At 38.9% G+C, this 26,861-nt stretch overlaps 3 protein-coding genes across 3 annotated transcripts; 2 read left to right on the plus strand and 1 right to left on the minus strand.

The window, feature by feature from the left end:
- Positions 1-6,527: 6,527 nt before the first annotated feature.
- lmbr1l (limb development membrane protein 1-like) lies at positions 6,528-18,276 on the minus strand (the record flags this gene model as incomplete). The annotated part of the gene is made up of 17 exons (XM_079238438.1): positions 6,528-6,613; positions 7,183-7,344; positions 7,551-7,617; positions 8,204-8,294; positions 8,656-8,729; positions 8,824-8,901; positions 8,992-9,068; positions 9,210-9,296; positions 9,390-9,462; positions 10,087-10,151; positions 10,241-10,309; positions 10,411-10,534; positions 10,643-10,746; positions 11,293-11,432; positions 11,764-11,797; positions 13,075-13,159; positions 18,214-18,276. The coding sequence occupies 17 exons, from the start codon at positions 18,274-18,276 to the stop codon at positions 6,528-6,530; spliced, it is 1,479 nt and encodes a 492-aa protein (XP_079094564.1).
- Positions 18,277-19,553: 1,277 nt separating this feature from the next.
- On the plus strand, positions 19,554-20,784 carry dnajc22 (DnaJ (Hsp40) homolog, subfamily C, member 22; the record flags this gene model as incomplete). Its single annotated transcript, XM_079239457.1, has 3 exons — positions 19,554-20,103; positions 20,209-20,501; positions 20,608-20,784. The coding sequence occupies 3 exons, from the start codon at positions 19,554-19,556 to the stop codon at positions 20,782-20,784; spliced, it is 1,020 nt and encodes a 339-aa protein (XP_079095583.1).
- Positions 20,785-23,173: 2,389 nt separating this feature from the next.
- ikzf4 (IKAROS family zinc finger 4) lies at positions 23,174-26,573 on the plus strand (the record flags this gene model as incomplete). Its single annotated transcript, XM_079239717.1, has 7 exons — positions 23,174-23,213; positions 23,314-23,421; positions 23,524-23,826; positions 23,959-24,126; positions 25,147-25,299; positions 25,388-25,519; positions 25,750-26,573. The coding sequence occupies 7 exons, from the start codon at positions 23,174-23,176 to the stop codon at positions 26,571-26,573; spliced, it is 1,728 nt and encodes a 575-aa protein (XP_079095843.1).
- Between the last annotated feature and the right edge of the window lie 288 nt (positions 26,574-26,861).

Raw genomic sequence — 26,861 nt, forward strand, 5'->3', positions numbered from 1 at the left:
TGTTCCTCTCCTTCGTCCACCGCCTTCTGTCGCGTGTCAGCGCTCCTGGCCACCTTGCGCCAGCCATTGGGTCTTATTAGCGTCCGGACAAGATTGCCCTCCCTTCCTCTGCGCGCTCCCACCGCGACAGCACACGCCTCCAATTCAGCCATACAAAGAACATATGATGTTAACACAATGACCTTAATCCCCTCTTTAACCATTTTAGATCCATGTAAAAATACAAAGTTAAAGTAAAGGTTAGAAACAAAGCACGATTTTTAATTTTTATTTATTTTATTTGATTTTTTTTTTACATTTTAGAGAGAAATGTTTGAATAAAAATTATAGCTCATTAAAACATAGATTCACGTTCTGGGAGTTACTTTGAACTTACATGCCCTCACTTTTGTTTGCTTGTCCCACCCATCAGTTATACTCTGCTGCTGTTATTAATAGGCAGAGTTGAAGGTGAGGACCCCAAGTATCCAGCCTTGGCTTAATGATGCCTTCCTGTGTTTGAGGAGCCAGCTTGACCCCCCTATGATACCCCCAAGACCTCTTCACTGGAAACACCCCTCAGATAAATTGTCAAGTTATTATTTTTTATCCACCTCAGAACAATAGCTGGTAGACTCATAAAATATGTGAGATGATGCCAAAGAAGGAGCAGAAAAGAGAGTTATCTTTGGGTCTTGTGGGTGTGACATTCATAATCATGCAGGGAAGCTTAAATTAACAGTCGATAAAAGGTCAAAGTTTGTCACCATGCTATCTGTAGCTTCCTGAACACATGATGAGAACTCCTAGATGACCATACAGAAGGAAAATTTTAAGCGGGATAGAGTGCTGAGTGATATTTTTATGTTTTTATGGCTTGTTGTGCGTGAAGGTTAGCTTTAAATGTGACAAGTGATGTGATAATGTCTGGTTTTTATTGTGGATATTTTGTGCAGTGATGAAGAGCAGGTCATTTAGCTCCATGCAAACCATGCGGAGGCATTTTTGTTGGGGAAGCTTCCAGAAGATCCCAGGATGTTGTAGGGAGGGGTAGCAAGGCGAAGCTGCATCTTCCTGTCCTCATGGTAAACACGGAGGAAGGTTCAAGTCTGGCCCAAGCGGCACAGATGAGAGATATCGGACCATATAACAAATGCAGGGAATGAGTCAATCAAAAAAAGCAACAAACACTTTCGTATCTACAATTACCCACACCAGTGTTTCTCTTTCAAGCCCTGCAAGAAACAATGATTTTCATCTGGCATGAAAGAGAAAGGAAGGAAGCAAAGATCTGTGAGCTTGAGATGGAAATAAAGTCATTATTATTAGTTTTTATTTTGGTGCCCCTATCCTCCTGCCTCCCCCTGTCTCTTTGCACTTTACTCCCCCATTTCAGGATGGGAGTACATGGCTTGGTGAATAGTTTAGTTTCCTGCTCAGTCACAGCATAGAAAGCGAGATCTTTCCTGCTTGGGTTAGTCTCCCCTGCTTTGTTCTCTTTCACCTGTGCTGGTGGATAGACTCCATACCTGCCAGTTAGGCTTTCCTTCATCTGCAGAATTTTATTGACCTGCAGAAACTTTAACAAGAGACTCAGCTGGTAAACATCTACAAGTGCAGCTAAGGATGAAATTGAGATTAGAAGTTGTTATTGTCAGATTTGTAAAGTCCCAGTTTTAGAAAAAGCTGAGATGCTTTCTTTAAAAACATTTTTAAAAAAATTAAATTCATTAAATTCATTTGAACATTTGTGTAGCAGACACAAGTTGATATGATGATTGTCAGTATCTTTGCAAACAACTTTAGTGTATTTGGAAAGACAAAAAAAAAAATCTAGAATTTAAAGCCATCAACACAGTCAGTAAATTCATATAAATACTTCATCGTTCCTGTTTTCAGCATTTCAGCTCTTGCAGTTTTTATGTCCATAATTTTTTAATTCTCGTCTCCATGATTCTCTATGGATTTTTTCAGCAGGAGACAGGTCTGGACTGTAGGCAGGCCAGGTAAGAACACACTTTCTCTGTGAAGCCATGCTGCTTTGAATTGAGCAGCACAAAGTTTGGCATTGCCCTCGTGAAGCTACTGCAAATCCGAATGGAAATATGTTACCTTGATGGCAGTAGAAACTCAAATTATACATATGCAGTAAAAAATCCTTCATACAAACACGATAATCCATTCATTCTTTTCAAACAACTGAGGTGTAGACCCTTTAAATGACAGAACAGTGTCAATTACCTTTTGTGTCAGAGATGTGCTTCTGCTTGAGAACATAGTGATGTTTCTGCAAAGAATTGATACATGCCTTTCTCTTTGTGTAATCGTGTTACCTTATTGAATGCAGCAAAGGGTTTTCTAAGGGACTCCAAAATGCATGTTGTTGTATTGAGTTTGACGGCATTATGGTTTCTCATGCAGTGTCACCTTAGGGTTCCAGGTCATATACAGTACCTCTCACATTAGTTTCAGTTTTTGCTTTTACACACTGAAATCTCTCCAGACTACATTTTTCTCCTTAAAATTCTACACTGAAAATGGTAAAAGTAAGTTTATTTACAATTTTTATTGAAAAATACTAATGTTTTTCTTTTTTTTTTTTAACCGATCAATTGTTCCCTGACAGAGCACAAATTAGAGATCAGAGCAATCTTTTCTTGGAAAGAGTGAGATACTAGTTATACTCCTTTTATGCCAAATCCTGACACCCTCACCTGGAACCAGTTAGTATTATTTCAGAAATTTCCAGAATTTCTCACCAATTTGACGAGTGCATCGCTGCCAAAACATAACAATACAGTTTTTTCCCTTATGCTATGACTGAAAATAGTTATGTTAGTTCTTGTGGCCTTTAACATGAATTAATATATATTTAAACAAACTACATGTTTTAAGTTTGCTCTGTCATTCTGAATAATTTACAAAAGTTTCCTGGAAATATGTCTTGTATAAATACTTATAGAGAGTATGTTTTTAAACAATGCTGACTTTGACATTTAAGTGTTTGTCTTATGACTGAACTGACACTGCAGGATTCTCTTCCTCTGATGGAGGCCATTATAAGGGTTTGGGGGGGGGGAGTCAAGGAACTACCATTAACCACCTTCCTTCTCTATCCCAAGCTTATACACACACATCCAGGCTAAACCTAAGCTGCACCACCCACTCTACTGTCTGTCAGTATGTTATCAGTGAAGGAAGAGGCAGGGTGTTGCGTTCTGATGTGGCTGCACACGCTCAATGATTCTTGGCTTCTGCATTGGAGTTTATTTTATTTGATAGGGACAAGTATGCTCCATGAATGATGGCACATACTACAGCATTTTAGCCAAGGCTAATTCTCAATGCCCGTCCCTAGTTGGGATTTTACACAAGTTGTAGCTGAGATGGTTTTCCAGCAGTTGTTTCTTGTGCTGCATTTCATACTAATATATGTACTTGAGCTTGATTTGTGAAGCTAAAAGGTCTTAAGTTGAGATGATGCTCCACTGAATTGGACAATAGAGTGAGAGGGTTGGAACTTCCTGTTTGCAGACAAACAGGTCAAAGGTCAGATACAATGTACCTTTCTGTGTAAACCTGACCCAAAAAATGATTGACTTTGTGGAGATTGCATATATTTAACAGTGCTCTACTGAGCAGAACTCAACAGGGATGTTACATCTGCTCATGACTACCTGTCATGCCAGTTATCCAACAAAACAAACGCCTGCGTCGGTTAACTGTGTGAAGCAAGTGTGCTGTGAGTGTGCACAGGATGGCGGGCAGCTCTTGCAAATGGACAGTGAGGCCCATTATCAGTTGATTAGCAAGCAAGTCTCGCCTTTTCCTGAGTGATTCTGTATTTCTAAGTGTAGAAAAGAGGGAATAACAGCCCCTAATGCACTTTGGCACAAACTTCAAATAGCTGACTGTCAGGAAAGCTAATCTGCATCTTTTTCCCCCCTTCATTCTTATGTTTTGACAATAAAGATAGGCTATCGCATCCCATTACAAGCTGCCAGCTTCCCGCCTTGTCCCCGATATGCCCAACATCTAGTCCAGTGGAGTGTGTTACCCAGAGGGACTGCTAAAACACTTGGACTGAACTGCTTTTGACCTTTATGTTGCAGGAAAAGGTGATATAGTAGCACTTACTAAATGGTTTGTTAAAACCACCATCTCTGTTGGCTGCAACTACGTATCCAGATTAGCTTTCAGAAGCAAAGAATGGACAACAACCCTTTGTGCACTGGCACAAACTAAAGTTAGTTTTACATATTATTTTACATGAAATAATTAATATGAATCCAGCTGAATTTATTTATATGTTCCGGGGTCCCAGAAAGTTAAAGCACCATTTTGGATTTGCTCAAAACAATGGACTGAATGAGTTCTTCTTTTAGACATAATGTCCAAGAAAGGAAAAAAAAACTTTGCCATGCACACCTTTTATTTGGCTTATATGTCTCTTCCTCTGGCTAACCAGTCTCCAGGCTAATCAGTATCCAGATGTGACACTAATGTTACAGCAAAATTCAAGTTTCCTTTCAGTTAAAGGAAGTGGAGAACAAAACAAAAGCTAAACCAAATAAGCTTAATTAAAACATCCAACAAAGCAAAACAAGAAATGCAAACAAAAATCAAGAGGGAGAAATTAATCAGAGTTGGGGTTTTCTTGAACGGACTTCTGAAAAAGAGAGAGGAAATGAACAATAGGCAAGGAAAAGGAATAGAAGAAAAGAGGCAGAAGGTGGGTGGTGGGGATGTCAAGGAGTCAATGTCCCTTCTCCTGATTTGCAGGGTTTTTATCTGGCATTTGCATCGAAGCAGGGAAAGCGTGGGCCACGGCTGTAGTGGCGTCGTGGGTGGACATTGTTGACAGACAGCCCAAAATATGGCTTTCTTCTGCTCCTGATTAAAGAAATGCAACAAAAAAGGGTGGAGGGACACAGAGGACAGATGACCTTACCAGACACACACCCCACAGGACATGGCTTGTTCAGCGTTGCTACATTTAAGAACATGTAACACCATCAAAGAAATGACTAACAGTAAAAGGGAAGCTTGATGCGTACCCATAAAGACACAAAGTAGTTGAAACTCGAACATATCTTTATTGTTTTTTCTGCTCATAACACTGAAACAATGTTAAAAGTCCGTTACACAAACGTGAAAACCACTAGAGCAGTTAAAGGAAACACTTGTTTTCTTTTCATTTTCTAAAAAAAAAAAACCAACTAAATATTCTTTTTTCTCAAACATTACAGTCCTTACCCTTTACTGTTGTAAAGAGTACTGAAGTAAAAGTAAAGTAAGACCCCACAAAATGCCAATAAATATAAAAAAACCCCACCACATTATAAACTTCCTCTTTGGAAAAATCTAAAGAACAGTCTTTAAAAAAACTAAAAGACAAATAAGAAAAAGAAATGAGTTATCTAAAATTTCCCATGTATACCACATCAAACCAGAGCATGTTACACAACACAGTTTGGTGTTGGGTTTAACAGACACTGTCCCCTGCTGGTCAAACCTACAGAGAACCTGCTGATACAGCAGCAATAGTAAACAGTGACACAAAATCTTCACATAAAGTAGAAAATGAGATAATGCTGATTTTTATGGACTTTACATTACCAAAAAAATACTGGAAAAAACAAAACAAAACAAAATACAAAATGGCATGTTGCAGCAGCCAAGTGCACCCTCATATCAAACACATACGTGTAAAATGATAAGAACTTAAAAATAATTAAAAGAAAAGATGAGGAAAATCATGAACGACTTTTGGTAAAGTTAAAGTATGCTTTTACATATAGCATATTGCACTTGCCCAGGAAATCTGAATTACTCACAGTTTGAACATTTAAGGCAGAAGTTCCTCATAATGAGTGTCACATGGCATTAAAAAATATCACATAAGGAAATTTAAAGCTCTCGGTTTTCCGAGTTAGGAAATCACTGACTTATCACTCTTAGTAGACTTGCCATTGTCTAAAAACCCTGCATGATATGTAATTACATCAGAAAATGACTGTATCCAAAAAGAAAGTGTGCAGGAGCCACAGAGAGAGTGCTCAGTGGACCTGAAGCAGGAAGAGGATATTATGTCATAGTAACTGTGTAATATTTTTGAAATAACTGCCGACTTTCACATGTGTCAACAAAACAACTGCTGTTCAAGGACCTTCTGTTTATAAAAAGGCATCAGATTTGCAAAGACGGTTATTGCAATGCTCACTATGGCAGTATTGCCAAAATGGCTTAAATCCCTTTTCCCCTTGTTTCAGCTATAGTCTTCATGACTTAGCAGGCTTCTTGGACCAATATGTGCAGTCAGAGAGCAGCACTACTTGGATCCTGACATGCTGGTTGATGACAGTATCAAACTGTGCTCCAACAGAAAAACTCTCCACTTTAACCGGTTTCTTGGCTCGGGAAGACTAACTCATGCACCAACCAGCCACAAACTTTCCCAGTTGCCACTGCCTTTAATCCAACAGGTGCATGTTTGAGGCAGCTCATTTTGTAAAGGTTAGGAGATGCAGTAATTACAAGGAAAAAGGTCACTGGATTTTTGAAAGTCCACTGGCCAGGAGAAGTCTAAAGGGGATGGTGGAGCGTGACACAGTTAAAGGCAGCCTGTGAAGTCCTGCAAGAAAATAAATAAATACATAAATAAATACTGACCTTAAAATCCCATCCAATGACAAAGCAGAACACTAAATTTGCAAAGCTAAGGAAAATACAGTTTTAGGTGAAATGAGTCTATTAATCACAAAACAAAAGTAGGTTGTGAGGCAATGGGAAAATGCAGGAGAGCTACCACGGTGCAGAGATGCTATCTGTACTGTGAGGAAGGGGACTCTGTATGTGTGTGCATTTGGCGTGCCCATGCTCCAAGTTCTTGTTTGTGTTGGGTGTAGGTTTAGAGGGTGTGTGTACTGTGAGGGGTCTGGGGCGTTGTGCTTGAGGGTCCCCAAGGGGACCTGACTCTCCTCTTGTCCCTTTACCATTTCCTGAAAGAATTGTATTCTTTCTATCTGAGGAAGAGAGACCAGCCCGTCGGGAAATGGGGCCAAAGGTGGGAGGACTTATGACACAGCTATCAAAGTGCAATGGATTTCAGCACAGTAAAGTCTCACATACAGTACAATATACACTATACACCCACATGTAAAATACTTATCACTTTAGAATTAGGAATAGAAATAGACTTACCAAAAGCTCGGATGAGCTCTCTCTGTACCGCCCAGGTGACTGTCTTTATCAGGGAGGCAGAGGTGAGACCAGCAAACAGCATATTGTAAAGGAAGACGATATAGAAGTTCCCAAGCCAGTTATATCGACCAAAGTCTCCCAGTAAATCAAAGCTGGTGATTCCTAAAAGAATTAAGAACAATTAAAAGAAAAGGTTAAATTTATAAATTACCTCCTTAAATCAGGCTGCAGCTGTGAGCCTAACTTTAATTACATGATGTGCCCTCTTGTGGACAATATTAAAACTGCAACCAAATGTGCTTCAAATTTGGACAGAACTGGCTTTGTCAAATATTCAATATGTTATTTGAAGTAGGCCATTCTCTTACCAAGTGTACGTGAAAACACTGGCAGTGCAGAGCTCAGGATAAGCAATGAAACACAGTTTGCTATGATCTGAAAGGAAAGAATATTTTAAAGGTTACTATCCTAAGTAAATGCAGATTTTTTTAGACTTTGAGCAACATTATCATTTACTAGGAAAGAAAATTTGAATCCATTGATAATTTAAAAAAAAAAAAAAAAGACAATACAACCGGTATAAAATGAATAATCTGGGATGTGCAGACCTGCCAGATGATGGTGATACTGTACAGGTTAAAAAGCTGGCAGAGATCCACAAGGACAAAGCTTTTCTTCAGAAATGAAATATTTCAGAGTTTCTGGGAAGTTCTATCAAATGACCTACTGCCTTAGATGGCAAACCAACATAAGGTGACAAAATACTACCCTGTGTGATGGTGCCATTTATTCTTTTTCTTCTTGAGCTTTAATAAAAGTTTTTTTTTTCCCAACTGTTCAGTTCTTGTTTTCTATTATCTCATAGTTCCATGAATAAAGACAAAAATGCCATTATCCATCTGTAAATCTGCACCTCTATCGCGATCTCATAAATACACTTTTTTTTGAGTACATATAAAAAATGCAAATGCAACACAGCTACTTTGAGGTAGGATCCATGCAGAAACAATCTGAATTATACCTGTGTGAGGTTGGTGTCTTTTGCACGAGGCAGGAGGAAACAGAAGAGAGGAGAACTATAAAAGCCCACTACTGAGGACACCATTAGATAGCTGAAATTTGTTTTGAGGACAACGGTGGAAAGAAGAGTAATATGGCTAAAAAACAGGAGGAGTTTCTATGAGACATGCAGTGGTTGAATATTACAGGCAGTCTGGGGGGTAACTATGCACACATAAGTGACCAGCTATTGCCATTTTAATCTTAGTCACTCTGATACTAAGATGGGTTTAATCCCATTTTCGTTGCATTATGTCAACAGGGATCTACAAAAAATAGATTCAAATGAAACAAAACTTGGTGAAAAGATGAATCGCCAAAAAAATTTTGATTATCTGTAATTTCTCTAAATTAATGATTGGAGATTAGCTTTAGTTGAGGAATCTGTTTGTAATTCATAGGATGAAAGGATACAGTATAAGGACAACTTGAACTGCAGCACCCAGAGAGCCAAACATGGAGAAGGAGGCCATCCCCAGATGAGGGTCCTACATAAAACCACAACCATTTTTTAATTAAAATGACCAATTGTCAAACACTTAGCATAAAATGTTCATCTTGTCTTCTAAGCAGAACCCTCACCTCCATTCCTCTGGGCATTGCTGTCTCATCCAGCAGCAACTCCAGTACATTGAAACAGACCATTAGGACACACATTACCTGTAGACAAAACCAGCGTTTACACAATGGCCCCATGTGTCTATGTGAAATGGTACAGAAAAATTTACGAATAACCAGCATTTTGTGTACCGTCAGTGCAAGGAGCACAAGCATTGCCAGTGGATAGCCCAGGTTTCGTTGCCATGGGGATGCTTTCCGACGCATCTCTGTGTGTGTGTGTGTGTGTGGGGGGGGGGGGACGACGACAGAAAACCAACAACAAACAATAAGGATAGCGCAAAAATGGACACGAACACTTATCACTGTGGGAGTAACTTCGCAGGGAGCAGCTTCCTTGTTAATCTTACCCAGGGCAGCACGCTTGCTCTGAATTGTTTGATACTCTTTTCTTATTGCTTCCTTGTCCAGCTTGACCCAACATGGTGAAGTTTCACCTGCAAATCAGGCATAACGCACAAAAACTCAGTTGTCTTTAAAACAAATCTCTAGAAAATGGTAGGAGAAATTGATCTGGGATACAAACTTACATTTCATTTTCCTCGAGAGCGAGTGTTCCTCAAACATGGTGCAGCTTAGTGTATCTTCAACATCCTCCAGAAGCTGCATCAGACAGACAGGATCAGTCGGTGAGAAAATTGTGTTTTGAGGAAGGGGGAAAAAAAAAAAAAAAAAGAAGAAAAAAAAAACCACACATACAACTGTATGCATTCGATCAAATGTAATACACACTTTCATGCCAAACCTGATCAAAATTCAATCTAAGTGATCTAATACTTTGCTGTGATCAGGTAACAGTGTTTCCTTCTCCTGCTGAAGTTCCTTAATAGGCAATGTAAAAATAACATGCGGCACTAAAGGTATTTTTAAAAAGTGTACACTATCTCTATACAATGTGTGCTAAATACTTACAGCGGAACACATTTTCAAAGACTTTAGAAAGCAGCCATAGAAACCCCAAAGAGTTCTTACTAAGAATTAGGACTGATTTTTTTTTAAAGCAATTTCAACTCAACCCACAATCTATCTGGATTTCTTTTTTTTCCCCCAGCTGTGAGCTGAGTTTCCATTTTGTTCTTGCACTGATTTAATCAACAATACAGGTCAAGTTGTAGAATATGCATAAAGTTTCCTTTTAATGTCACTGTTTGGGTGTGATGTGGGCTGCTGACTTTAATCTTGCTGTGTTTTTCTTCTCTTTTTTTCAAAACTCAGTCTGTGACTCACCCGTGGTTTGACTAGCAGGCTGCCAGTGACACTGAACATTCGAGACAGCCCAAAGGGGGTGCACACTAAGGAGAGAAAAAACTAAATATCATCTGCAAGACTGGCACATAATAGTTTAAAACAACTTCATTACCTTTGATTAAGATATACTCACACAAAAGCAGCATCACTCCAAACAAAGAGATGCCCGAGTACAGGTAGGGAATGTAATACTCCCATAGGTCTGAAATTCAAATTAAAACATCATAGGCATAAATATGAAAACCTTTGTAAACTACTTGTCAAGTCCATATGGAATTGATAGATATAATGAAAATGACTCACCATAGAGGCTCTTTCGAGCTATGTTGTCATGGAGGAGGGCTGACGCCACCCACACAATACCCAGCACAAGCAGCGCTAACAGCAACAGCAGCACAACTGCTTCATATACTCGTGCCATTACTCCCTGTACACCCACAGAAGACATCTGATGATGAGCTCAAATGCAGTTGGCTTGAAATTAAGTATTTGTTAAATTACTTTTGAAGTCTAGAGCCAATAAGAAAACTGGTACCTTTTTGGACCCTACAAATCCCTCAGATTCAGTGAAGAAATAGGCAAAGGGCATGAGGAAGACCAGGGACAAATTGGAGAAAAGAAAGACAAGGTTCCACAGGCCTGACAAGAGATAGACACATTGTTGTTGTATTTTTTGTGCCAACATTCATTATTGTTAAAACTGCTATAAAAATCTTTAGCAGTACCACAGTCAGCCACTGAGAGGCACAACCCTCACACAAGTGTTTATACAGTCATGCAACAATTAAAATATACTATGAAAATAATGTGAAAAGCCAAGATTTACCTAAATGACACTACATACATGATTTTACTCTGGACTTTATATTAATTAAATTCATTAAATATTATTAAATTCAATGCCTTCAGCAGAGAAGGAAACACCATTCAATGACATAAAATCAGTGTTTTTATGTCAGCAGAAGTGGAAAGCTTTTCTGAAGTAAACAGCAGCAGCTGAAAAACAGCTGGGCTTATTTTCAAAACCTAGCCATTCACGACAAGAGGTCAGATCTATTCTATCAATAATAATTATCTATTTGGACACAAGCCTGTGCAATGCTGATTTTAGGTCATCTCTCAAACAGCAATAGTCTGTGCTGTTAGTGCGCTTTAGTGTTGTCAAGTAATAAAATCAAGCCGTACCGTGTATAAGAGAGCCATTTAGCCACTGCATGTAGTAGCTCTGTGGGAAGGTGAGCAGCACCTCATTAGACAGAATGGAGATGGGGAGAAGTAGCACAGCACACACTGCAACTGACAGGGTGAACGTACACAACCACAGCCTGGGAAAAGGAGACAAGATGATTTATGAGTAAAGTCGCTTGTGTGTTTGTGTTTAGCCTGACTAACACATTAAACTCTGTGTAAAACTGACACAACCAGGAATGACAGTGCCAACGTGAAGGAGCAAAGTGCAAAGTGACCAAAGTCTAACCTCTGCCAAAAACCATATTAACACATAGGCACATACATGAGACAAGGCAATAAATCTGCAAACAGATGATCTCTGGTCAATGCATGTCACACTGATATCTGTGCAATCATTCACAGTGACATTTAAAGTGAGAAAGCAGATTGCTGTTGACTAGTTAATCATTACAGGTTTTCACTTACGCAATTTTATTGACGGTGGCGTCTTCAATATCCTCTAAAACAAAGGAAAAATATAAAGTGTGTTATTATTTTTATTATAGTAAAACAGACCAAGTTGCATTTATTAATCTTATATTGAGTTTACCCCGACATTTCTAAAGAAACAATGGCTTGCTCCTATTTACTGATGCTTAAAGATGTGTTTTCCTGAATCGGTTAAAGGATGTAAGGAGCAGCATGTGACTGTAGTGTACACATTTTCTATGAGTATGTAGAAGAGAGCTGTAATACAGGAGGAAGATTATGTGAGGACAGGAAAAGCAAAGGTCTTCCTGGGCTCAAAAAGAGGTGCAAGTGAAGGGTAAGCATGTTCAGAACATTTTGTTCATGCTGAACAACGAAGCAGGTAAAAAAAGAAAATAAAAAAATTCACAGTTCTTTATTTTAAAGGGAAGTCTTAAAAAGCAAAAACCAGTTCTTGGTTATTCACTTTCGCAAATAACTGTACTGTGGAATTGCACAACTGTCATCTGGCTGCAGGGCTTAACCGTGTTTCTGTTGTTGATGCACATACTTCTCACAGGTGAGTCAATACATATATTTGTTCCACATAAGAAAAACACACTAAAGAAACCCTCTATCCTATACCCAGTCACAGCAAGGCAGAGACCTGGCTATACAAACCTCCTACATCTGTTTCCAATAGAATCTACTGGACATATTATGCAACATATCCACCCAATCCCACAGCGGGCCTTTAAACATTTCTTAGTTTGAATAATTGAAACCATGGCTGCTTACAGGCAACCAAAACCAGGTAACCATTTCTGATCATTATAAACTTAGACTTCTTAAAGTCTTAAGTTCCTATGCTGTTTATCTTGCAGCGTTTTTCACCACTGTGGTGCTGCTTGAGGAGGTGAATACATGGTAAGCAACATTTTCTCTACATTTCCTGGCACTTCCTGCCAAGGCGCAAAGAGTTAGTTAGAAGAATGATTTCTGTCAAGTGCGTAAACCTGGTTAAATATGCATGAACATAAACATGGGAAATTTGCAAAGAAGAGAGACTTCATCCTCAAAGACAAGTTGCTACGCTGGGCCTGATTTTGCTTGTAAAGTGTCGCCAACATACTCTAAATTACTAAATTCCAAAACATCAACGTAATCTGTAAGCTTGTCAACATCAACAGGTCGCCCTAAAGGCAATTCTTCAGAAGCTTTTCCCCTTAAGGCAATTCTTCACAAGCTTTTGATGATAAAAAAAAAGCTTTCTTACAGTGCACTCTTTATGACAGTCATCTATCCACATCCAGGAACATTTAAACTCACCTGTGACAAAATCTGCAGTCTTCTTGAAGTGTGTAAGAATGAGGTAGCACACCATGTAAAGGCACGTAAACAGGAGTATGCATATCTGGAAAAGAGAAACAGAGGAATCTCGTCATTTCTGCCGAAACTTATCATTAAGATTCATCTAAAAACAGAGAATACATGTTCCTGCTCAATACCTGTATGAGGAACATATAACCTTGTCAATAGTTTTTCCAAATAATGCTGATGCAGAATGCATTTAAAGGTTTGCATCAAATCTTCGTTTCTGTGAAACCTGGCAGGTCTTAAATGTTAAGAGGAAATGCACCAGAAAAAGAGAAAATGAAAGATGATGGAGGCTAAATAAAATAAACAAAGAGTTGAGGTTAAAAATGCTAAAGGCATTCTTCTCATATGGCTAGGCTGATAAGACAGACCGAGTCAAAAGATTAACCCTTTATTACAGAAAAGAGAATGGGGTCATAGTGAGACAGTGAATTAAGGGGGAGTCGAGGAAAAAGTACTTAGTACTAGTAGACATAAGGCAGCCTGTAAGAGGACACATGCTGACAGATTATTTCAATTTTAGGTTAGACCTATATTCAGTCAGCAATCTGTTGTCTAACAGTGTTCACCATTTCATCTTCAAGATTTGACCAAAACTCTTCATTCTCATTTAACACTAAACACAAGTTGTAAAAACAGACACATTTTTGACAATTATTTCTTTTCACTTTCAAAATAGAAATTAATTCACCCACTCTAGCAGACTAGACAACATGGAAATATCTGCAAAACATTAATCAGACAAGCATTCAATATAACCTAAGCTGTTTAGTAAATATGCATATTAAGAACCTTGTAAGCAAATTCTAGGATACAAATAGGAAAAGTGGTTTAATATAAAATTTCAAATTAATTCTATACAATGGTAATAACCTAATCTTTAAAAGCAAGTTGCATTGCAAGTGATAAACAAGGGATACACTGAACTATCCATGATGCAGAACAAAATGACTGACTCTACAATATTGAATTGGAAAAAAAGAAAATGAATAAAAACAGTATTTCATTTTACTGCAACATATACTAAGGTCTGTCGCTACAACTGTGGCAATCCGTGTGCCCTTTAACTTGATGGTATAAAATTCTTTGACAACTACAATATAGTTGTCATGCCAACAACAAAGGACTTTATAAAAACTAGGGCTGTGACGATATGCTTTTGTCCCGATTCAATTTGATTCTGATTGATTTTTGGGTTTTTTTTGGGGTGTTTTTTTTTTGCTCGTCATCTTTCTTGATTTCAATTAGGAAAAAACAACACAGTAGCCAGACCATCATTCTGCTGCTATAATGCCCAAGAAGACAAGTAGAGATCAATAAAAACAATAAAAATTCCCAAAATTTTATAGTAGACTCATTTTTATTTATTTGGAAAAAAAAAAAAAAAAAAAAAAAAAAAAAAAGAAAGAAAAAAGATTTTTTAACTAAAAAAAACAAACAATCAATATTAAAATTGTGAAGCAAAAAAATCCGATTTTCAATTTTTTTATTTGATTTTCCCACCCCTAATAAAAACTAATCTGTTCAGTCTATGAAAGTGTTCAGTGGAATATAATTTGTTTGCTAATCCAACAATAGGAAAAACAGGGAACAAAGGAGTATTGGGTGAGAAATACTTGGAGGGGCAGAATAACACCTTGTAGTCCACGTTTGTGGAAACACGTGCTTATTAGTCTCAAGAGCTGGCAGCACAAAGCAAGCCACAGAGTTTAAAGGTTTTCAACAACCAGGAAGGAGAGGGTGTGTGTGTGTGTGTGTCAGCTCTGTTGAATACAAAGTCCCAGCAAAGCACCTTTTAAAATTCAGAGTGTAGCTTGTATGTCTTTATGCTGATGCAGGCTAAAAATCAATCCCTTTTAATTTTTTTTCTTTTCTTAAAAAATTAACCTCACACAGAGCTTCTTACCAGTCTAACATTCAGAAAAAACATGATGGTCTATGCTAGCTTGAGATCTGGTCTATCCAATTACAGGTTGTAGTGATCCTTGCCACAGAGTCCTACGTTTGTCCAACATACTGTTCTGGGATGTGTCTTTAATATCAGTATTTAATATTAGGGTGGATTTTCACCAGGATAGTCTGTTAGACTCTGTCTGATAGGGTACATAGTTCAGTTGGGGAGCAATAGTCTTCCAGACTGGGAACGCACTCATGCTGCACTTCTCAAACAAACTGGAGTTTTAAACAGTGTGTTCCCCTCTATGCCAGAGGAAGAGCTTCATATAAGCTAAATATGGAGCCCCATCAAATCCATTGATCAAAATTCTATCAGAACTTTTTTTTTATTTTTTAGATTTTTTTATATAACTGCTTTACCCATGATGCCGAGCACTGGAACTCACAATGTACTTTGCTTCTTAGTCTGCTTGCTGTATTTAGTCTGCTTAAAAATGGACAAAGACCTACATTTAGTGGCGGACCCCAACAGAACCGGACTTTCCAAGCAAACAAACTAGAATTCGAGGCTGGTGTGAATGTACTATTAAACGTTTTCACTCCAGTCTATTTCATCACTACCTTCTCATAGATCACTCCATACTTCAGGAGATGAAAGTGGCTCACGCTTACTTGTAGTCTGGCCTCAGTCCATCAACAGATAAAGTAGGATTGCTGAGAGATCATGTTTTTCTTTTGTGCAATTCTGATCCTATGCCCTTTCCTGTCACTGCATACACCAGCTGCCTTTACAAAGTATTGTCACTTGCAGTACTATGTAGTCCCATTCTATCAATCTGTATATCTGGTGCAGCATTATCAAACTACACATAACTACTAAATCTTTTTAACCTGTGTCTTTTTTTAAATAAATTATTATTAATGAACATTTACCAGGGCCCTACACGTTTTGATTCATCCTGATGCTGGGTTTTCCATTTCTCCACTGCATCTTAATATGACCCTTTATTCTACTAGACATTGATCCCTTCTGATCCCTTTAGGCTCATGTTGCAGGCTAAAGGCGTGTACTCTGCACACTGTTTACCCCATCTCACACAGCCAATTTCTTTCATGTAAATTATGATATTTTTTGCCAGTTTCTGTCAGCTATAAAGCTTCAGCTTAGACAGGTATTTGGCAGCAATTAGGTGTTCCCAGAGTATAGGTGTATTTTTGTTCCCTCAGTTGATTATGAGTGTTTTTTTTCACATCACCCTTTGGGCTGGGTTCCAATCTGCAAAATAACATGTACCATTTGCCCAATGTGTAAATTCTGATTAAAACATGGAGTGTTATTGTTTTAGTCACAAAATGTATAGTCAGTTCAGTCTGATCAGCATTTGTAAAATAGTTTTGGACTCATAGAAAACTGGCATCAAACGAAGTGGGGTTTGCCACTGAAATGGAGGGGAAAGCATTTGCCTGTGGGAAGAGGTAGTACCAAAACAAAGGAAGCATGGATCTTTCAGACTGAAAATAACAATTGAAGAAAAAAAGTTAATAATAATATCTTTTTGCTCTTGGTTCTGGCTGTTGTAGTCTGCAAAGTTCAATAGTGAATAATCAAGTACACAAGATGTATGTTGACTAAAACCTTGTACATAATCTTTACTATCAATAGTACCTACCCAAATGTACAAGTTACCTATATGTCGCATACACTGATAACACTTCCATAATATCACGCTATTTCTTTATTCACTTAGTTCTCACACATTTCTAATGAGTGTGAATTCCTAAAGACAGCAACTATGAAAATGACATGTTTAAAGGAAAATATCATTATAATTATTTATCTTATGTAAGTTACCTCTTTAAATATGCATAGCCGTTTATTTAAAGAGGCTCATGGTAGAATTCTTTGTCAAGAATAAAATTTCTTTTTACTTTATTTATTGTTTTTGCCACCTAAAACCTGAGTCTGATTGACCATATATTGTATTTCCGATATATTTATCAGTTTAAAAAAAAAAAAAACTATTCAATCGTATGCTCGGCTTAACACTATGAGATGCTTGGGCAGCTGACCAGCTAGAGGTATACTGTTAAGCTGGACACTGGAAGCTCACCAGTAGCTAATAGCATTATGTCCTAAGGTGAAAGGGTTACTGAAAAAATAAGAGCACTACAATTCATAAAGGTATCTGATTTAGTTATTCAAGCAAAGTTGACTGTTCACAACGACATTACCAAAAATTCATTTCTCCCACTTAAAGATTTGTTTAGCTATTTTCAAGCATTCCTCTTCGTTGCTCCAGTGATAAATTGTGAAAACGAACAACAAAAAAAGTTATAAAAATTCCTTTAAAGTGTAAACAATTGTCACCTAATACATCCAGCCAAGCTCGCTGTCTTTGTGCGGTGTTAATGTGTTAAAAATTCAATATATCCTTGCTCCAACACACTTGATTCAGATTTATGAGCCACTCTGCAGAACTTCATCGACTACTGGATCCATTTAATTTGAGTCCGATGTGTTGGAGCAGAGATAGATTAAAAACCTGCAGGTCTGTAGCCCTCATGGCACTGAATTGATCAGCCCTGATTTAGTAATCTGTTGTTATTATTATTGTCTGTATTAATATCGCTCTTCTGTCACTGCAATATTACATCAATTTGGGGTCAAACGTACAGATTAAGAATAAAGTCAGTCAGAACAAAATGTCAGGTCAGAACTGATGCTAAAAAACGTGCTGTTGACATTGCCCTACAAGATAAACTATATCAGCAATATCTTCAATCACGGTAGAGAAGTAGCCTGTGAGATCTGGGTGTTCTTTTTGGGGTTAAAGATCAGAATTAAATGCCTTGCTGTAACCGAACAGATCATTCTGCAAAGTCTGAAGTTCAACGGGGATGCAGCTTTAAACAGAACCGAGGCAAGCCCGAAAAAGGTCATATATTTCATTCAAAGTTACGTATAAGAAAGAAAATACTTCTTGGTTGGTACTCAGCTGCATTCATGCACTGTAAACTAAAAGTGTGAACACCGTAGGAGACGTTGTGCGGTTAAACATTGCAATAGTCCGCAACAAACACGTTGTTAAAGTAACAAAATTCGCCTGCGTGGGATTAAGCTGCATGCTGCATTGTTTGTGGCGACCCCCTTATTTACATATCAACCAACGGCAGCGTTAGCACAGATTTACTTACTATAGTCTCGCGGACGCGGTTGTGGAAAAGTTGCTCTCTAACCGACACGTCGTCCGTTTCCATTCTGCGAAACCATACCAGTGTCCCCAGTCTTCAAAACACTGCGAGGGCGAAGTTGTTTAAAATGTTAAAAGCCTGAGCATCTTCTCCGAACTGCGACAGAAATTAGCTTTCGCTTCGCAGGTCTGAGTTTAAATTGCTAACCTGCTGCTACACTGATGAAAACCAGGCAAGGAGGGGTCTCAAGGGGCGGAGCTTGGCTGTCAATCATCATTAGTTACCAATGGTGCAAGTGTTTCTGTGGGAGATGTGCTCTTAAACTGGGTATATGGGATTTTTTCACTTCTAAATACTGGGAAATTATAACAAACTTGTTAGTTAAATAGCACAGATAGATAGATAGATAGATAGATAGATAGATAGATAGATAGATAGATAGATAGATAGAGTTAAGAAAGTTTATACTCTTTACTGTTTTTACTTATTGTATGCTGCATACAAAGAACTACCAAACTTATCAGTTTAAATGATCCTGTTGAGGCACATTGTATATTGAGGCTGGTGAGTAGTTTTATTGTCATGACCAAAGTCCAACTGTTGCAACAATATGCACCAACTTTAACAGTGGAAAGCACTAGAAAGGATTTCTCGGGATTTGGATTTGGAATAAAAGGACTAAGTAAGTAATTCAGTCTTTACTTCTACAAAGCCACATATTGAATGGATTACAAAAGTAAATGACTTGAGTTTGGTGTTATCTGTTTTAATTTAAGCAAGCACCATTCGATATGATTTGTGATAAAAGAACAGCAACAACAACAACAACAACAAAAAAAAAAACTAATCAAAACACTGTTTTTGGGAATGAGTCAAGTGTAATGTCTACCATGACATGAGCTAAAATAAATCCCTCTTATATAATATATTATTTAACCAGAGAAGTGGATGGCAGAGATTAAAAGTCCCGTTTAGTGTCCTTGCATGATAAGAGTAGCTGACAAATCATGGAGGGAACACATAGCATACCATAGCCTTTTCAGTTAAATTTTCTGAGATATCTGAAAATAGATGCAATTAGGGTTAAAAAAAAAAAAAAAAAAAAAGATAGACACAATTCAAAGATGTAATCAAAGCATGACAAACATCAATTCTTCAAATATAACATGACAGAAGCACAGACTATGTACTATACATATTTAACCAGATAAATTAATCTAAAAATCTCACATTTGAACCTTTTGACTAAGATTTTGACAAACATTTTTATCTTTCTCAGCTGCAGCGTATTTATGAAGGATGATGACTCACCAGTACAGAAAGTGATCCACTGAAGCTACAGGATGGTAAAAAGTGTACTGGTGGCTTATGCCCTGTGGGCAGTAGGTGGACCTTTGGGCCTTCACCATCTCTATTTAGGAAGAGACAGCCATGCGCTGTTATGGATGCTTACCCTGGGAGGATTTGGGTTTGGCTGGGTGAGGGAGGTCATCCGTATTCCAGCATATGTCAGTGAAGCCAACAAAGATGAAAAGAAAGAAAGAAAAAACCCTCACAACATGGTCATCCCACCCGTTAGCCCTGTGCGATTTGCTGGACAGGTGTGTGTTGGGATCTACTTTGGCACAGTGGCTCTCATCGGACTTAACTCCCTCAGTTTTTTCTACTTAATTGTTCTCCCTTTAAGTGTGGGTGCAGGGGTACATCTGGTGTCCAATGTTGGTCAACAGACCTCAGATCTTCAAAAAACTTTGACTGCTTGTCTCGTAACGTCACCAATCTTTTACGGCAGCACCCTGTCTCCCCTTCCCATAAGCTTGGCTGCAAGTGTCACTGCTTCACAGAACCGCAGTTACAAACCTCCTCAAACACCTGGAAGCACCCAGAAATTAGGTGAGTTAATAATATCATCTAAAACCTTTTGCATGTTGATAACATAACTTCTCTGTACATTTTCAAAGTCTCACTAAGATTACACTTTCCCCTCTTTTAATTCAGGTCCACGGCTTTACAGACTTGGTCTGGCCTGGCTGGCCTTCTCTGCTCCAATAGGTTACTGTATTTTCCATAACACCACAGCCACACTGTATTACCTGTCTGACTCTATAGCAGCACTACTGGATATGTTTTGGTTTCTGCCTTGGCTCAGAAGTGTTTTGGAGTACATTCTTTTAATGCCATATCGTATCTTGTGTGCGCTTACTGGAGGGGGGTACCAGGAAGAGGCTTGGAGGAAGATACTGGAAATATTGCTGAAAGAATACACAGACAGAGAAAAAGAGGCACTGCAGGTCAGCAGAATATGATTTATGAGTTAAAATATTCCTATCATGTCCCCTCTAGATCCTGTAGCCATGAACGTTATAACTTGTATATCTGGATATGTTTGTGCTGCAGGTGTTGTCACTGGAGGCAGAGGCCTCTCTGGAAGAGATAAGCCGAAATTATAGGGAGCTGGCCAAGGCATGGCATCCAGACCACAACCCAAGTAAGGATGCTGAAGCAATGTTCATGAAGATCCAGGATGCTTATGAAGTCCTTCTGCGGTGGCACAGGCCCCGTCGATTCAAATAAAAAGCTTGGATTCAACACTGACGGGCCTGTATTGTTTTTAAGTTGGAATTTTATACTGTCTTTGAAAACAATAATGAATCACATGCACAACGATTTGCACAATGTTTCTGTAATTACCTGTTAATTACATATTTGTGGTTGAAGATAATCGTAAAACTGTTTGTGTGAAACGGCAACCTGCTGCCACCTTGTGGTGCCTTGAATGTGGTGTTAGAATAAACTAATGGCAACAAACGTAACCTGTTGTTTATGTCTATCTATCTATCTATCTATCTATCTATCTATCTATCTATCTATCTATCTATCTATCTATCTATCTATCTATCTATCTGTCTGTCTATCTATCTATCTATCTATCTATCTATCTATCTATCTATCTATACCTGCGTGAGTGGGAGAATCCTATTAACCCAATAATCTATTCATAGACTATACCCGCATATTCACAATGTACAAGACAAAATAGTGAATTACTGATGAGACGGTACAGACTTGTATGCCGGGCTGTAGACATTTTTTGAAGCATTTATGCTAATCCGTGTTTACCCCCCCCCCCCCCCCCCCACACACACACACACACACACACACACACTTGTCATATATCGATGCATTCGACGATCACCAGATCAAGAGCTCTGCAGTGCAATTATTCGGTCTGTATCCCAGCATGGGCCCGGAAGTTCTTCGGGATTCCCAGGTAGAAAAAAAAGAGACGGGGGGGAGAGAGAGAGAAAAATCCGGGAGATGCTGTCGTCGCTTGGGAAAACAAACAGCTATCCAGACAATTAAAACGGAAAGCACCGATCGGTCGCCAGGTAGGGAGGAGGCTTGTGGACGTCGCCGCGGCACTCGGTAAGACCATCCATCGGTATTGATTTGGAGATACGGCATGTTTTTGAATAGTTGGTAGGGTGAATGCCATTTGTCGTGTGGTCGGGTGCCATAGCAACGGCTCGTGAGAAACATTGCACAGCCCAGGCCAGTTTGACGTGCTCAGTGTTGGATGACAGCTGCGTTCATGCGGACAATTCCGACAATCGCAACTCCTGCAACAAATTGCCGCCGTGTCTCGCCGCTGTCTGGACCGTCTATGAGCCGATTGCTGTCATAGCGGACCAAATCCAGCGAGCAGCTAAAACAAGTCGCCGCGGAGAGGCACGATAATGATTTGGAAACACATTTGATTGAAGGCACAGTCGACCTTCTGGGGTCAGAAATGATTGTCAAGATCAGGTTGGCGCTGGTGCGTGTGCATTGGATAAATATATTATTAATTTATTTATTTAATCGCCGTGCCCTGATATGACTGTCGCGTCTCCTGCATTCAGCGCCTGTTGCTTCCCATTCGCGGCCAATGCCAGGATATTAATTTTCCCTGAGATGTGTTTTCTCCGCCCCCTGCTCGCTCCAAAGTCCCTTGTGTCCACTGTTATCATCCATTTGAGCAGAAGGTGTAACCTTGTACATCTTCATCTATTGCAGTTCTTAACGCGAAAGCTGTCACTGCTTTTATAGGCTACAAAGAAAACATAGACAATTGTGGGCTATGTCCAAAGACAATGTAAGTGAGCAGTGTGTGGTCTGGTCATGGTTTGTCAACAAATCTTACTTTGTCTGCAACTGAATAAACTTTGATGTAACCTATACAATATTTTACCTTCTATTATTATCAGAGGTGAACAAAGAAGAACAAATGATAGATAATAATAATTTAAAAAATTTTTTTTTAAACACCAGCAATACATTGACCACCAAATGCAGCCAATAATGGAATGGAATGGAATAGAATAGAATAGAATAGAATAGAATAGAATAGAATAGAATAGAATACAAGCTGTCTTAAATCTTAGAAGGAGACCATGCTTTGTGGTTGTGTTGTAACTCCTCCTTCAACACCCTTGGCAATTAGTTTCTATAAATGTGAAGCTTCTCTTTTCATTTGCTGACACAATAGAGAAGAATCTACAGGACACAGAAATAGCAAGGCAGAAGCAGAATTTTTGTAACTAGTTTATTACTACATCGTAAGTTCGTTAGTTCCATAGAACCTTAAGCATGGAAAACTGCTTTAACCTTGTTGTAACTACTACTTTTTATTGAACGGACATGCATATATATATATATATATATATATAGATATAGATATATATATATATCTATATATATCTATATATATATATATATATATATATATATATATATATATATATATATATATATATATATATATATATATATATATGTATGTATATATGCATGTCCGTGCCATTTAACTAACAAGTTTGTTGTAATTTGTTGTAATTTTATGATTTCTGAATTATCAAAAAAGTTAACACAGTAATATTTGTTATGTCTATAAAATTAATTTCTACAGGCATCTGGTGAGAGAATGAATGCTGATGACTGCAATGGACGTTCATATGCGCAAGGTAGATTTCTATTTAAAGTAAATGCAACTGTACATATATGTGTGTGCTCTCTTCAGACTTTAATGTTTACTTTAATAAAATGGGTATATTTATGTTTCAGGTAATGGAGGAGAGTTATCAGCTGAGCAGGACTTTTATAGCGGGTTACAGGGCCCCTCCACTCGATCTCCTAACAGTACGCAGTCCTCACCACACCGCTCCCTCAGTGGTTAGCTGACATTCATTTGATCTGTATTGAATACTCATTTGTTTCACACGTGAAATTAAATGTGCTTTGTTCTTTTTTTTTCTTTATTCCTGATCTATCAAGCAAACTCCATCAAGGTTGAGCTGTGCAGTGATGATGAGTCATCAGGTGCTGCACAGCCAGAGAACAAAGAGGCAATGAGGGCTGATGGAGGGAAAGATGAGAGAGGGGACCGTATGGAAGAAAGGGGCGCAGAATTTCCTGGAGCTGGAAGGAACAAAGTTCATATTTACAATGAGATGGCTGCTCCTAATTCCCCCTCACCGGGACCTATCCGGCTGCCCAATGGGAAGCTGCAGTGTGAGGTTTGTGGAATGATCTGCATTGGACCCAATGTCCTGATGGTCCATAAGCGTAGCCATACAGGTAAGAGCAAACCAGCAATGGCAGTGGTCATGTTAACAGAGAAATGGGTATTAACATACTCAACATAAATAAAGAAAAATCTAAATGAAAAGGATTTTACTCTAGAATGTTCTATAATCTACATGTCTGTAGGTGAGCGCCCGTTTCAGTGTAACCAGTGTGGAGCTTCCTTTACCCAGAAAGGGAACTTGTTGCGCCACATCAAGTTGCACTCAGGAGAGAAACCTTTCAAGTGTCCCATTTGTAATTATGCTTGCCGCCGGAGAGATGCCCTGGCTGGACATCTACGCACACATGCAGGTAAATCAGGAAGTTTCTAGCTTTCAGAACTACTCTAATAACTATTTGAACCACATTTCTGTGTTTGTTCTGGATAGATATCCACCTTATCTGAAAAGCCTCATGACTATCAGGTGCTACATCCACATACAAAAGTTTTGGTGCTCACATATGCTCTCAGGTTGGCTGGCACTGGGAGTAACAGCTCGAATCAGCCGGTTACAGTTGATAGTGTCTTGGCTTTAAGTGCAGTGTAACTTTACGTAACACTTAGAAAATATATTCAGTGAAGACTTTTTTTTATGCAAGGAGTCATGTAGCTAGTATATTTAATTGATGTTGTAAGAAAACCAAACAAATCCATGCCGTCACTCAAAATATAGAGTGAAACAAAGGTGAAAGGAATAATGAGGAGAGTAATTAAAAAAGTCAATTCCCCTTTCTGTAAAGCTCAGAGGAAATAGCTCTTCATTATGAGAATTTTCAGTAAAAAAAAAAAAAAAAAAAAAAAAAGACAAATATGTGACATTTAGGTGTTTGTAAAAACAGGAAACCCTGCTGGTGTGCTTTCAATTTTTGAGCACACGTATGTGAACAACAGGTGCTCACATGAAATATCAGTACAGTAGGGCTTGGTGGATGTGTTCGGGTCTCAGGTTTATTTTCAAAGAAAAGATTATCACGAACTGGATTTCGGCGAAATGACGTCACTGTTTCCGACAGCTCGCTAATGTGGAACGTTGTGGTAAAGCATTAGGCGTTATTCTGTCGTCACTATCAAGCAACAGATTAATTTCAGTAATTCCCAAACAAGGGGGAAATCCATTATTTCAAACCTTATCAACAATGTTGTTTTGTTTTTGTTTTTTTTTTTCTAAAAGAGAAAGTCCCCTTTGACAAACAAACAAACAAACATTAGTTGACTTTTTTATGCACAAAGGAAAAATTTGTCAAATTTTTCATTAACAGTGTCCTTGAAATAGAGGACTTTATGTCAATTTATGAAGACATTGATTAATATTTTTCCCCTCTGAATGCCAGTTACTTCTCCAACTGTGGGAAAACCTTTCAAGTGCAACTACTGCAGTCGCAGCTACAAGCAACAAAACACACTGGAGGAACATCTGGAGCGCTGCCACAGTTATCTGAAGACTCTGGACCCCCAAACTGATGTCAGTTCGCAGACAGCACAAGGTAAAAACAAAATCAGGAGTTCATACATCAACAAATAGAGCAAGTCAATTGTCACTGCAACAACATTTTATCGGGGTTGTCTGTTTAGGTGAAGAGTCGGTCAACATGGAGACGGTTACTAAACCTGTACTGCAGCCATCTAATGAGAAAATCCAATTGGTGGATAGACTGTCTCTTAGCATAACCAAGCGTAAGAGGTCAACACCACAGAAGTTTTTAGGTGAGTTTCTTTTCTTTCTCGTTTAAACAATTGTTTTATTTTGAAGAAAGAAATTCATTTAACCTAATAGGTTTTTCCATGTCAGCCAGCATTATCTTATCTTATCTTATCTTATCTTATCTTATCTTATCTTATCTTATCTTATCTTATCTTATCTTATCTTATCTTGTCTTGTCTTGTCTTGTCTTGTCTTGTCTTGTCTTGTCTTGTCTTACTTGTCCTTTTTGTAGGTGAGAAGCACATGCACCTTGATCCACCTGAAGCACCTTATGAACTATCCTCTGGCTCTGAGAAGGAAGGGGACCTCATGAGTTCCCATTCTGCTCGGGACCTGACTGGACTTGTTGGCTCACAGCTCCATTACAACAGGGGTAAGGGTGAGAACCACGGGTCGCCCACACTGTCTCAGCTACATCCTGGTTTTGTGGCAGAGTTTCGCACAGTTGTGGGCTCCATTGACGGTAACATGACTCCTCAGGGCCCCCGAGCCCATGGTGGAGGCAGACTAGCAACGATGTCTCTTGGCCTGCCAGGTCGGGAGTTAGGAGAGGGCCGTGATGACCAGCCCTCAGCAAACAGCCACACCACCTCACCCAATGGCTGCCCTGACTCTACGGACACAGAGAGCACAGCAGAAGAGCAGAGCACAAGGGCTACAGTCCCTACAAGTACCTCCAACAACAACCACCACCTCCTCTACCAAACCCCAGCACTGCCCCGCAACCATCCCACTTCCAGTCCCAGCCAGGCCAAAGACTTAGATGCTGAGTGGGAGAGAGGGGGGCCAGTTGCCCCATCTGCAGTAAAAAGAAGTCCTGGCTTACCTCTTTCATCCAGGGACAATTTACAAGTGTTAGACAGGTCTGGCAGGCCTGTGCGCTCCTTCCACTGCAGGCACTGCCGCATCATATTTCTGGACCATGTCATGTTCACCATCCACATGGGCTGTCACGGCTTCCGCCAACCATTTGAGTGTAACATCTGTGGCCACCCCAGCCAGGACCGCTACGAGTTCTCATCTCACATCAGCCGTGGAGAGCACCAGGTGGGCTGAGGGCAGGAGATGCTTGAGGAGAGGCAACTGTTGTTCTCTAAAATTTTGGGCTCATGTTTGTTCTGCACCAGATCCTTCGCTTTAAATCCTGAGTATAAATAAGAAGAATTTTCATTTTATTGTGAGAAATATACTTTACAAAGGTAAACGTGAGTTAAAACCTTTTCAATGCACCAAGTACAGTTTAGTGGAGGCAAATTATGTTCTATGATTGATTGTAGTCCTGTATCAAATTCTACGGCAAAACTATAGATTTTGCTTTAAAAGTGCCTTCTTTGAGGATTTCCT

This window comes from Telmatherina bonti (genome assembly GCF_933228915.1).
Source record: "Telmatherina bonti genome assembly, chromosome: 4".
NCBI classification, from domain to species: domain Eukaryota; kingdom Metazoa; phylum Chordata; class Actinopteri; order Atheriniformes; family Telmatherinidae; genus Telmatherina; species Telmatherina bonti.